At 44.8% G+C, this 13,856-nt stretch overlaps 1 protein-coding gene across 1 annotated transcript; it reads right to left on the bottom strand.

The window, feature by feature from the left end:
• Positions 1-3,522: 3,522 nt before the first annotated feature.
• LOC109861042 lies at positions 3,523-3,882 on the bottom strand. Its single transcript, XM_020440527.1, has one exon. It carries the CDS (start codon positions 3,880-3,882, stop codon positions 3,523-3,525), a length of 360 nt encoding a protein of 119 aa, XP_020296116.1.
• Positions 3,883-13,856: the final 9,974 nt, after the last annotated feature.

Here is a 13,856-nt window from a genome sequence, read left to right as displayed (position 1 = left end):
CTCGGCCATTTTAAGATTATTAATGTCTTATCGACGTCTCTAACCTATCTTTAGGTCATATGGCACCTACTGCTGCATTCTAATATGATGGGAATGTCAAATTCAAATTTGTCCGGATTTAAGTGGCGGACCCTGTATATCACAATTGAATACAACACAATATAAATTGTAATATATTAAAATGGAATACTACATAATGTATTACATTATAATGTAATAGTACACAACAAATGCAACAAAATATTCACTTTTTGAATTCTTCACTAAAACTTATAAAAGTTTTACTTGTTTTGTGTTCTATTGAAAACTTTGGCAAACAAACACGTATTCTGCAAAACGAGTTATTATAAAGTCGTTTTATGATAGTGCAAAATGCAATTGCAGTCACAGATCTCGCGAAAGTGACCAATCGTGTTGCGATTGAGTGATTTGATAGATGCAATTTATCAATTTCGTGACACTTGCGTTTGCTCTCTGCGACTACTATAAAACGATCTTTATGTTTGTAGATTTGTAGGGTTAGAAGATCTGTCATGTAGCATGACAGATATACACATGCATAATGGTCATATGCGCACGCGTCATAGTGCAGCACTTTCTATCGGGATATTTGTAAACTACATAGTGTTGTTTTTTACAGAAACAGTGATAGTATATGGTAGCAGATACACATCATCACAATATTACTTTTTGTGCATCAATTAGATAACCAACTCATATTCTGAGTGTTTTATTAAATTGTTTTGTGTCGTACGTATTGCTGTAGTTCAGTGTAAATACGTACATAAACTTAGAAATAATTTTATATACATGATGATATGATAAAGTTATAAAAGGAAATTGTATAAGAAAAAATTGACGCTGAAATTTGACATTTTAAAGAACAACAGCAAACTCTTAACATAATTTACTTATTTCTGTAGAAGCATTTTGGATTTGATGTAGTAAATACGGCTCAAAACAAAATATTAAAAATGTCGGTTTACAGGTCTCTATAGTCGGTATCCAGTATCCTCTTACGACCCAGTTTTTCGATTCGGCCGACACCACAGTTAGTGCGTATTTCCGCCAAGATTCTGGCCTTCCTCCGGTCGCTCCCAGAGGCTACTACGAGAGTGTCATCCGCGTAGCAGATGACACCCAGGCCCCTGGGCAAGGCGGCCTGGATCACCGCGTTGTACTTGAGGTTCCACAGTAATGGGCCCAAGACTGACCCCTATGGAACCCCGCGGAACATTTCTCTCCTGTGCGGCAATCCGTACCGGCCGGTATATCTTATTTCCCTGCTGCAGAAATAGTCACCGAAGAATCTTCTCAGATAGAGTGAGACACCGTGGCAATTAAGCGCCCACCCTATGCTGTCCCAGGAAAGGGAGTTAAAGGCGTTGGATATGTCTAGCGACACCGCCAACGCCCTCCTCCCTGCCTGTCTGACACGTCCGTGAGGGACAAGATCGCATCCACCGTCGATTTTCCCTCACGGAACCCAAACTGGCAGTCGGCCAGGTCAGGACCCACCCGCGACAGGTGCTCGGTGAGGCGGTTAGCGATAACGCGCTCTAAGAGGTTACCCGCCTCATCAAGCAGACATATCGGCCGGTACGCGAACGGAGAGTCCGCCGGTCTACCCCCTTTTTGGAAGAAGACCAGGTTTGCCCTGTTCCACTCAGGAGGGAACCATCCCGTCCTCAGGCAGGTGGTAGAGATCTGCATGAGACGGGCTCCCAGGGACTCCTGTCCAAAGACAAAGCCCAGCACTTTATCGGGCACGCCATCGGGACCGGGTGCGGTGTTCTTGCGCGTCATCCAATAGATGGTCCGGTGTAGCTCTTCTTGCGTGACCCCCAGTTGGGTGGACCATTCTACCGGTTTCAACTCTGGTTCTTGGGAGGGCCAGTCACCCCTCCCGTCAAGTAACAGGGTGAAGACAACCCTCTCCAGGAGCTGGGGGTCAAGACTCTCAGTGATCGGAAGCGTCCACGGCCGCAGCTTGTCCATGACAAGCCTGTATGGGCGCCCTCACGAATCAGCGTCAAGGGTCTTGAGAAGCTCGGACCACGCTTTGGACTTTGCCTGGCTTATGGCAATACAAAGGGCTCTGCGTGTTTCGCGGTATCCTTTGTACGCCTCCGCTGCTCGCGCTGCCACGTCGCCAGTTCTTTGGCGACGGGCGCGGATGTACTGGTTTCTGGACCGGAGGCACACCACTCTTAGAGAGGCTATTTAATCCGTCCACTAATACACCGACCTTTGGTTCGGCGAGCCATGGGAGCGCAGCATTGCTGTGTCGCAAATAGCCAGCGTCTCCCGGAACTACCGAAGTTTTGCCCGGAAGTCGTGTAGCTCGGCCGGTGGACTTGGCCAAGCCGCAACCTGAGCAGCGGCGGACAGGAGTTGTGGGTCCGATTTCTTGAGGACTCATCTCTGGGACAGGGGTCTTCTACCCTTACGGTAGCCCCGAAAGCGATCAGGGAATACGGAGATACTCATCGTAATGTACCGATGATCTGATAGGGTCTCCATGTCGTCCCTGACTTTCTATTTGGACACACGGCGGACGGCGCTCGGGGAGGCAAAAGTCAGGTCCACAATGAACTCCCCGTTGCGCCTGACGCACGTGTGCTGTGAGCCCCGGTCGACACGACGAGCCCACAGGCTGCCGCGCAGTTCTCTAGAGCCCTTCCTCTCGCGTCCGTTCTGGGGGAAGCCCAAGTCATCGACTTGGAGTTGAAGTCCCCCAGGATCAGCACTGGACAAGCCGAGTATCGGCGAGCAACCCGACTCAGCTCGTCCAAGAGCGCTTCAAACTTGGGAAAGGGCCTTGTTGGCGAGAAATAGACCTCCACAACCACAAGTTTCCCCCACTCGATCATCACGAGCTCCCTGCCTTTTTCCAGAGGAGAAAAGACAGAGGACTCAGAACCAACCTTCTCACGGAATTATGTCGTGACAGAGCCGTCTTCCGACTCCGACCACGACGGTTGTAGGGCTCTGCCACGACCGCGACAACTCCGTTTAACTCCGCGAGGCTTTGGATCATAAGATCCTGGGCCCCGCGCGAATGATCCATGTTACTCTGGAGAAAGACAGGCATTACTGAGTGAGTGGCTCCTCCACCTCCATTTCCTCCTCCAGAGCACTACCGGTGGGGGGCTGGCTAGTCCCCTCCGCTGCCGCCGATGTCCCCGGGACAGCAGCTGGGACTTTCTTAGAGGCGGGCTGTGGTCTGCCTTCAGCGGCGGCCTTCTGCGCCCTTTGTTTTCCCTTACGGGGAATTGGGGCACAGGCCTTACCGCTTAATCTGTGGGCCGCGGAGCGACCAAGGTCGGCGCATAGCAAACACTTCGGTGCCGATTTGCACTCCGCGACCCGGTGGCTACGGTCACCGCACTGGTAGCATCGGCCCTTCTTGTCCTCATCCGGCGAGGTAAGTAAGTGCACGTTGCCATGACGTGCCCTCGCCGAAGGCATCGGTGGCACTGTAAGGACCGGCGGTCTAGAACCTCTACCGGCGCTCGTCCCTTACCCTACTCTCAAGAATCCAGTGTCCGTGACCTTCTTTGCCGCAGCAATCGGACACTGGACCCATGCTGTGAATAATTTATTGGGGGAAGCGTAAACTTGGCCGACCTTTACTTTGGTCGGCCGACAACTTCCAATAGCTACCACAGCGTCTCTCATTTCATCTGGGGTGATTGAGTCATCAAGGCCTTTGATCCGAAGGCCTTTCATCCCAAATTCGTCCGCCAAAGTGGACATGGCGGCATAAAGCCTGGCCTTGCTGTTTTTACCGAGGATCTCATTGATGAAGGCCCCGGTGACGGCCCTTTTTGGTCGGACTTCGGTGATACCAAAGTCCGACAAATTTATCTGCCTCCTCATCTTGACCAGCGCCTCCCCAACGTTCGCACCGGAGCCGGTGAGGGGAGACAATGTAATGGTCGCGGATCGAGGAAGCTTTCCCACCTTAAGTTAGGGCTTGACGCTTGAAGCGGGTTTACCGCCCTTGCCCGCACGGGGGAGGGAGCATTAGATGCAGGAGTCGGTGAACCATGCGTCCGTTTCTCCTTTTTCTTTTTCCCCACCACTTAGGATCATGTCTCTTTTGGTGGAGCTGGAAGAGGTTGCTGTCCGGAGGGAGAACGGGAAGAGGAAAAAGGTTGGCTTGGTGCCGGAGGAGCTGTGTCAGCTTGTCCGGCCTTTTGTCCCCCGTTTGTTCCCCAGTCTTTTCTTTCTTCTTCTTCTTCTTTTTCTTTTTCTTCCGGTTGTCGGAAAAAGAGGAGTCTTTGCCGGAGGGGACGACTACGGCAACGGTGTTATTCTTTGCTTTTGTTCCCCCGATAGCGGCGCCCTCGCCTCGGGTCGGAACCGTGAGGCCTCTCTTACGCCCGTCGGCGCCCAAAGATGGACGGGAGAGCCGGTGATGGAGCTGCTCCCGAAATAATGAGAGCTGGCTGCGCTTCGCATCTATCACGCGACTCTCCAAGCTTTGAGGGACTTTGGTCCTCCATCCTCTTCTCCCGGTAAAGGTGAGGAATCCTCGCAACGGAGAGTTGGTTCCATATTCGCGTCGGGTGCAGAGTCTCTCACGCGCCGAGACCGCGGCGAACGTTGCGGGAGCGGTTCCGGCAACAGCGGAGCCGGTGGGGAGCGGTCGTTTTTGCGCGACCGAGCAAACCGCTTAACGATGCCGGCAGATCGGAGGGTTTGCAACTTGCGGCGGAGAGCCTTGAAGTCCTTCTGCATCCCCGCCATCTCGCCTTTGAGCGTTCTGTTTTCGCGTTTAACCCGCAAGACCTTTCTTTCGCAGAGTCGCAGGCAGCGCGAAAACTCGTCACCTCGTCCCGCATATCGGCGACCTCTCGAGTCAAACGGTCCTTCACCGTGCGGAGACGTTCAACGAGGGAGCGGTCGTGCCTCCCACTCTGCACCCTCTCGGCCAGAAGACGGACGGTCTCTTCCAGTCTGTCGGCGGACACTCTTAGGCCCAGCATGTAGGTCCCTTTTAAGTTTTTTGAGGACGCCGCCATTGCTCTCACCGATGCCGCCCACTTGACCATCAGTTCGAGGGCACGGTGTGTCAAAAGATCTCGGGATATCGGTTCGGTTGGGACCTTCGCACTGCAGTCCGCCGCCGCCGCTCGGCCGGAAGCCGCAGTGAGTGACGTAGCGGTAGACCGCGTAGGCATGCGGGTTGCCTCGGGATCTACAACCAATTCTTCCTCCGCTTGTTGCTCATCAGCGCGGTCACGCCCCTCCTTTAGCTCGCGGTAAGTCTTCTGAAGGCCCACTTTTGGCCCGTAGAATAAGGCCTGCCCCTCTTTCGGGGCTTAGCGGTAGCAAAAGGCACTTTCTTCCGGGTGTATTTACGGCCGCAATTGTTCGGCGGCCGAGACCGCAGTTGCGGCCGCTTTGTCTCTTCCAACGAAGGACTCGGAACACCCTCGCGCTGGACCTTTGGAGTCAAAGGGCCGTCGCTTCCCTCGACCGAAACTCCGGCAACAAACTCTCGTTTCTGCGAGGAGACAGAGAAACGCGGCTTCGTGTCGGTGGTTGATACACTCTTCGGTTTTCTTGATAATACTCCGATGTCGCTGTCGGCTTCATCAGAGCTGCGGCAAAGGAGCCCAGAGGCTGTCACAGACCGGCCAACCGGACGGGCCTGCGACTGTGTAATCGGCCGCTGTCTCCTCTTCTTTATCGTCAGTGGACTCAACTACAATGCGCCCCTTGACGCCAACTGGCAAGCAACAATGAGTCCAAATAATCGGGCTGTCCTCGCTCCCCCAAAGCACAGGAGAGCCGGGAAGACTCTCTACCTCTATCGCCTGCGACTGAGAGTCACAGGCCTTCGCAGACGCATTGTCTGACGCCTCCCCTGCGGTGCAGGAGACGCCAAGCCCGTCGTTGGATTACGACGCGCGGGGAACCGGAACGATATCCTCCGCGTGCCAGGATCTGGCCGTCTGATCGACCTGATCCGGTAATGACTACTCTTCTTTATCTGACATTCTCATGTTTTAAATAAGGCTGGTTTGATTTTGGTGTGTCCTAGGCCGGTTGCTGTAACTTGGCTAACGAACCCAGCCTGCCCGGGTTTTCTGTCGGGATTTTCCTTCCTCTATTTCCCCTCTTAGTCTGGCTGCTCATCAAGAACTTGTCCGGCAAGGGAGACCCTGCCAGGAACCAAAGTTCCCGTCGGCATAGCTCCTTAGATCCTCGCAGCGCGCAAGCTTAGGCACCACGACAAGATGGAGAAAACTCGCCCGAGAAAAAGTGATACAAGCTTCGTCTCCATCTATAGAGAGGCCTCCATCCCGATTTTCTCCCCCTATTTTCCTACGCCGAGAAGAGACCCTAACATACACTACCTCAATCCCCAGAACACGTTTCCAGGGATATGGTAAGCGCACGCGTGCTGCATCGTCCGGTCACAACCTTGTCACCCGGTATCCCGAAGGCAACTAAGGAGACCGAGGTGGCAGTACGGAAAAGAGGAGACGGACGACAACCAGCGTTGAGGCGACGCATCAAAGACTGTAAAATTGAAACACGCAAAAAACTCTGTTTTAGTTAGGTTAGGTTATAAGGGCCAAATGAGCTACGGGTAATTTTAATTTTGTTTAGTGATTTTTTTTATGTGTGCGTGTACATTAAGCATAACTTTGTATTAGTATTAAGCGACATGTAACTGTGTTTTATCTTGTTAACTATCATTTCTAATTACATATTATTAAGTGTTTATTCTTATATAATTATAATTAACATTAATAAAGACTTAAGGCTCGTGAAATTTACACCAATGAGTGAATATAAGGCCTTACGAGCCGTTCTCAAAGTGTTGAGCGAGAACTTATACATGTATATATATATATGTATACACATGTAACGAATTCACTTGTAAATTTTTACAAGTGAGTGTTTTTTGAATTGAAATCTCAATTCTTAAATTCACGGGATGCTGGATTTGCATCTCACATATGAAAGACCCCGGATTCCCCCCTAACTAATTATTAAAATATTGCGAAAAAAACTCCTCGGCCAGGAGTCGAACCTGGAATCTCCGGTACTCTATGGCACGGTAAGCCGGAGATTCCAGGTTCGACTCCTGGCCGAGGAGTTTTTTTCGCAATATTTTAATAATTAGTTAGGGGGGAATCCGGGGTCTTTCATATGTGAGATGCAAATCTAGCATCCCGTATGATTTTAAGAATTGAGAATTCAATTCGAAAAACTCACTTGTAAAAATTTACAAGTGAATTCGTTACATGTGTATACATATATATATACATGTATAAGTTCTCGCTCAACACTTTGAGAACGGCTCGTAAGGCCTTATATTCACTCATTGGTTATAATTAACATGTTTTTCTAAACTTGGATATATAAAATACTTACTTAAGTAATTGGGTGTGCGTAGCTGGACCGCGTACAGGCGTGCGACCCTGGAAAAAGTAAAAGTTAACGTTAATTTTTATTTTAGTTTGCAAAGAAAAAGGACATTTTTTTAACTCACACGTTTTTAAGGGACACTACACACGTGACATGTTACACAAACACTTACTCGCTCTCCAACACACAATCAACACACGTAACACACACGTTCCATATAAATACTCACAAACACACCTCTTAAGAGTCCAATCACACGCCATTCCACACATACGCGCACAGACAGTACACACACAGAATATCATCCATTAAGGGGCATTTTGACTTTACACTACACGTACACAAAAACATAACACTTAAGGGTTAAAAACTATCATACAGCATTCACACACACTAGTACTTCCCAAACATACAAACAAACACCCTTAAAGAACACATACACATTACACGTCTACAAACACACATTAACATACTCAATAAGGACCCATACACACCGCCAACACTCATACCGTTCACACACACATACACACACGTTAAGTCACACTTTTACAGACACTCACATATGAAACTCAACACGCTCCTTAAGAAGAAATACACTTAGCAACCTCACACCACACACACGTACAGTGCGGAGCACCATATCGTGCGCCGTGAGGAGAAGTAGTTCTCCTTCGGCCGCCTCCTACTACCACGCGCCAGCGGCCCGAGATTTAATCCATATATCGGCACAGTTACCGATGATACATACCGACGCGGTTACCAATAATACCGACAGACATATGTTATCATAAAACTATCGTGAACATTGAAAAGAGTAACTCTGCATTAAAAGTGTGTGACTTTAATAATTTATATAAAATATTTACTTATTTAATTATTGCGTAATATAAGAAACGTGATATAAGAAACTTACGGTAAGTGTAAGAAAGTAAAATATATTTAAGTAAGAGAGTAAAAACCCATGACAACAGATAAATGTCATAGTAATNATTAAAATATTTTTAAACATTATTTAAATATTAGGAATAAAAAATAAAACACTATAATAGATTTGTATAATTAACGTTAAATTTTCTTTGAAACATCAAAAATAAAAACTAGTAAGGCAATATTATAATAGTTATGTTTATATATAAATATATACATATACAATATAGTTGTATATGTATTTAAAAATTTAATAAAATAATGATACTAACAAATTTATGTGTATATGTGCATGAAAAAATAAGAAAAATGACACAAACAATTATTTTATATCATTTTGAAGCAGTTACGCTAGATTTTATTTTATAGGGTTGAGCTCAAAAATGTTCTTCTGTCAAAGATATATTTATGGTTTTGACAAGAAGTGTTTAATGTGACTCTGTAAAATATTTTTTGTGGCTCTGAAAAGAGTCGTTAAGCGTAATTCCGATAAACGCGAGATATTCTTTTTGTTAAATAAATGTGTGGTTCTAAATTGCCTTACTAGTCTTTATTTTTGATGTTTTAAAAAAAATTTAACGCTAATTATACAAATCTAGTATAGTGTTTTATTTTTTATTCTTAATATTTAAATAATGTTTAAAANTATTTTAATACTCATTATGACATTTATCTATTGTCATGGGTTTTTACTCTCTTACTTAAATATATTTTACATTCTTACACTTACCGTAAGTAAGTTTCTTATATCACGCAATAATTAAATAAGTAAATATTTGATATAAATTATTGAAGTCACACACACTTTTAATGCAGAGTTACTCTTTTCAATGTTTACGATAATTTTATGATAACATATGTCTGTTGGTATTATTGGTAACCGCGTCGGTATGTATCATCGGTAACCGTGCCGATATATAGATTAAATCTCGGGCCGCTGGCGCGTGATACTAGGAGGCGGCCGGAGGAGAACTACTTCTCCTCACGGCGCACGATATGGTGCTCCGCACTGTACATGTGATCCATACACAAACACATTTAAGCCGCACATTCACGCCATACCACACTCACACAAACATTCATACTAACGACATTTTTATACACCAAACGCTCACCACACATACAAGCAACACGTACACAAAAAATCTCCCCTTACTGTTAAACCTTTATGGAGTTGTGGTCGAGTAAGTAAGGGACTACTTCGCGGCGGCAAAGGAAGTTCCCGCGCGGAGAAGAAGGTGCGCGGCGCCCATGGCGGGAGTCTCAATGGAATCGTCGTACCAAGCGGGCGTGCGAGACAGAGTACGGCAAAAACAAAGATTCTGTTAGCTCAAATACGATTTAAATATATTTATTGTAACAAGTATATGTATAGTAAAGTGTACAAAACACATAGTATTGAAAAATACAGATATACTGTTTATACTGACCTAAAAGACTGTGTGCATTTTCTGTGTGCTACTGCCTGTCGATCCTCAGCCAGTGGAAGTTCCTTGCACCCAGCCTTGCGTGGAACAGCGTGCCCTGGAAAAGGTACAAATCTTGTTCCTAGGTGGTAAAAGTAACTGGCGATTGTGGCAACAAAGCAAAACCGTGAGTACCCGACCAAATAGTACTTAACCCCGGTCACAACCTAACCAATCCTATCCCATACTGTTTGATTCAGATCGGATAAATGCAGATTGTCGAATCAGAGTTGTCTTGACCCGTCAAAGACTTACTTTCTAGAACCTTGTCACCCAAACCCCAGGACAGACATGAGCTTACGACGGAACAACGTGATCAGTCAACGGAACAACTAGTATAGATGCTGGAAAGAGATTGACAGCGGCGGAGCAAGGTGCATGAAGATACGGAAGAAGAGATCGCAGCCAATTAGGGTTAAAGAAACACCAGAAGACGGTTTATGGACTATACGCGTAAATTTAGTTTGAGTGATAAAAATAATTAAGCTTAACCGAGCGCCAGTATTTTAAGTAGTCTGGGCTTTGGTCACAGAGAGGTTTAAAATTTTTGTTTATTTTATTTTGTCTCGTTAAGAAGTTTTAAACACAAAAGTAATGTCAAAGGGCGAAGTGTTACCAAGCAAAATGGTGGTTAAGTTTTAGTAAGCCAGCTTGTCTTATTTTGTATTTAGATTATTTTATTTTATTGGTCCACTGCAAAGTAAAAGTTTATGTTTGTGGAATTAGATAGGTGCGTTTTGTTTTGTGACAAGTCACCTGAGTTTATGTAACAGTTTTGTTTAGTTTTTGTTTGTAACAATGCTATCGTTACGGCCGGAACCGACCATCCGTCGCGGCCCAAAAACGGCGCATAGCGTCTAATAAAACTTAATAAATTACAGCATGTATCAAATACACGCTGTACGGACGGTTGACGTAACGCCCGCGCCGCGCATTCTCTGCGTCAACAAGCGGTTGACGTCCCGCCGCACCGCGCGCTGTCCGCGCCAACAAGCATCCCGCTCGCCGCTCTCACCGCGCTCCCCGCGCCAATAAGCGGCTTGCGGTCTGCTCTCACCGCACGCTCCCCGCGCCGACAAGCGGTCTGTGCGCCGTTCTTACTGCGCGCTCCCCGCGCCGACAAACGCCAGCTGATACCGCGCCCGCACCGCACGCTTCGCCGCGCCACGAAGCGACCTGCGCGACAAATAAATTGTTTCCCCCGCGTTTTCACGACTCCGCTCCTCGAGAAATTGCAGATATATAAGCCGGGACAAAAATTAGCTTGGCAGATCAGTCTTATCTCCGAATCTAGCGAGAAGCACCAGGGGAAGCTCTTCCTTGGTCGGGCAAACCGACAGCGACTCAAGATTCGATCCTCACCGGGAGAAGAAGTTACTTTTCTCTTTGCCGAGTAAACCGGCATCCGTTCTGCTCCGCTCCAGGGGAATTTCGCATTCTCCGCTGGGCAAACTGGCAGTCTTTTCGCTCCGCTCCAGGAGAATCTTGTATTCTCCGCCGGGTAAACCGGTACTCCTTTCGCTCCGCTTTCGGGGAATCTCGTATTCTCCGCCGAGAAAACCGGCCTTTGTGTCAAGCCGTCCCAAGAGAACGTTATTCTTCCCCAAGCAAACAAAGGCGCCGCGCTACGCCTAGCAGAAAAAGCCGACCGTACGTCGGCATCACATTCGCGTCAGCGATATATCAATTCCGCAAAAAGCGTTTTACTCAGCTCGTGAGAAAGCGTATTTCTCTACCAAAGTCACTTTTTCTTTTTCTTTTTGAAAGTAAGAACTCTATCAAAATGTCTCTTTTTTAAACTTCACTTTTCCAAAATTATATTTTTAAATTTACTTTGTAAATATTTCTTTCAGTCTTCTTTTTTTTAATAAACGCATAGTATTATTTTGTTTAAATTATAAACCGAGTCTACTCTGAATTCTTTACCTTAACCGAGCCGTGTCCCCCACGAGCTACTCCGCAGCTTTAATGAATAAATAAGACGAAAAGGCTTTTACAAAAAAAGTCGAACCGTTACACGTTTTATTTAGTTTTATCTGATTGCGACCTGAAAAGGTAAGAGGAATGAGTAGATCCCCACTGTCTCGTACATACATACAATACACACACACTTACAAGATTAACACACACAAACAAGGCTATTCGCTACAAATACACATACGCACCATACTCATGCAACCACTCACGATTATACAGACACTAAGACACACTCTGGGGTCAATCACATACTAACACTCATTCACGTTTTTAAGCAAACATTCACACACCAGACACCTCAGAGTCTCACACACATGCCACACGTACTACAAACATATACTAACATTCAATCCGAAATTCTCTCTTCACACATTCAAGTTCAGCCATCCACAATCCACAAGCACGTCAGACATTCCGGTTTCATTCACACAACATATATTCATAGGTACACGCTTTGTAGGGTAAGTTTACAAATCCACAACAAATACACTACATACACTAGGGAACTCATTGCTGACATACACACCCAGATATCCACTCAGATATTCACCAACACACACCTTCGTTTCTGATTTACACAAAATTAAGTACGATCTTTAATACTCAGTCACGCAACATGCAGACCATTCACACATATACACAATCCAAGTCGTACATTGAATTACACAAAACATACACATGATCCCGTTCACACCAGTGTTGTTGCGAAGTCGCGTTTTCGCGCATGCGCACTGCGCTGCTAGAAGAATGCAGTAATGTACATATATATGCATGTAAATGAAGGGCACCAACATGTACAGTTTTAGCGGGATCTCGCAGTAGACACTGAGAAAGTTAAAGAACGTAGGATAAAAAGGTAAGTTAATGTTATAATTATTTATTTGTGCAATATTAGTGCGATAATTTTTCAGTATAACTTCTAATATTGCTACAGGAGCCATTAAAAAACAAAGTACAAAAACATTTTTTAATTCGTGGTTAAATGAAGATATTTTCAAAGGATGGTTGGCTCTTCATTCAGAACCTAATAAAGCTTTTTGTATCGTGTGTAATGTCAGCATTACGTGTTGTAAAACAGATTTAGTACGGCATTCACAAACGGCTAAACATATTGATGCAATGAAAATTCAAAATCAATGTCTCGACGTTAACATTATTTCTTACAAACAAAAAATAAAACGAGCGGAGATAAAACTAGCTGCCTTTTTTGCTGAACACAATGTAGCTTTTTATACGGCTGATCATTTAATTCCTTTAATAAAAAATATTTGTTTAAATCCTAAAGTTGTACAAGATTTGTCACTAGGCCGAAATAAGTGCACTAATATTGTGACAGACGTTTTAGCCAAACGCGAAACAGAAAAATTAGTAGAAATTTTAAAAATACAAAAAATTTTCGATTTTAATAGATCAAAGTACGGATATTACAAATACAAAATTCATGTGCGTTCTCGTTAAATATGTTTCAATAGATAAAGAAATAAGAACACAGTTATTAGAGTTGTTACCCTTAGATGTCACAGACTGTAGTGCAAAAAGAATATTTCAAATTTTTACAGCTTTTTTTCTTAAAAATAATATTCCTTTAGAAAATATAATTGGAATGGCAAGTGATAATGCATCGGTAATGATTGGGTATACTAATTATTTTTATACGTATTTAAAATCTAAAGTTCCAAATTTAATTATGTTAAATTGTATTTGTCATTCCAGTGCGATTATTGCAAGTAAAGCACGTGAAAAATTACCGTTAGATTGTGAACATTTAATTAGAAGAGTCGCAACTTATATTTCGGGTAGTGCAAAACGTTGTGCAATTTTTACAGAATTTCAAGATTTCTTTACTGTACAAAAAACAAAAATTTTAAAATTATGTAATACAAGGTGGCTAGTTTTACATCAATGTGTCGAAAGATTACTCCAGAATTGTATTGAAAATGTATTAAAAAATTTTTTATTTTGGCTATAATAGAAGATCACTCAAAATCTGCGGAAGATATTTTGGGGTGGTACTCTATTGACCACAGTACGATTCGACACCGCTCGATTCGACACAGATTTATTCGACACCAAATTATTCGACACCGTACGATT

Source organism: Pseudomyrmex gracilis, unplaced genomic scaffold (assembly GCF_002006095.1).
Source record: "Pseudomyrmex gracilis isolate BER0280 unplaced genomic scaffold, ASM200609v1 scaffold_549, whole genome shotgun sequence".
Taxonomy (NCBI): Eukaryota; Metazoa; Arthropoda; class Insecta; order Hymenoptera; family Formicidae; genus Pseudomyrmex; species Pseudomyrmex gracilis.
The sequence above is the reverse complement of the archived record's forward strand: the minus strand, read 5'-3'. Positions and strand labels throughout refer to the sequence as shown.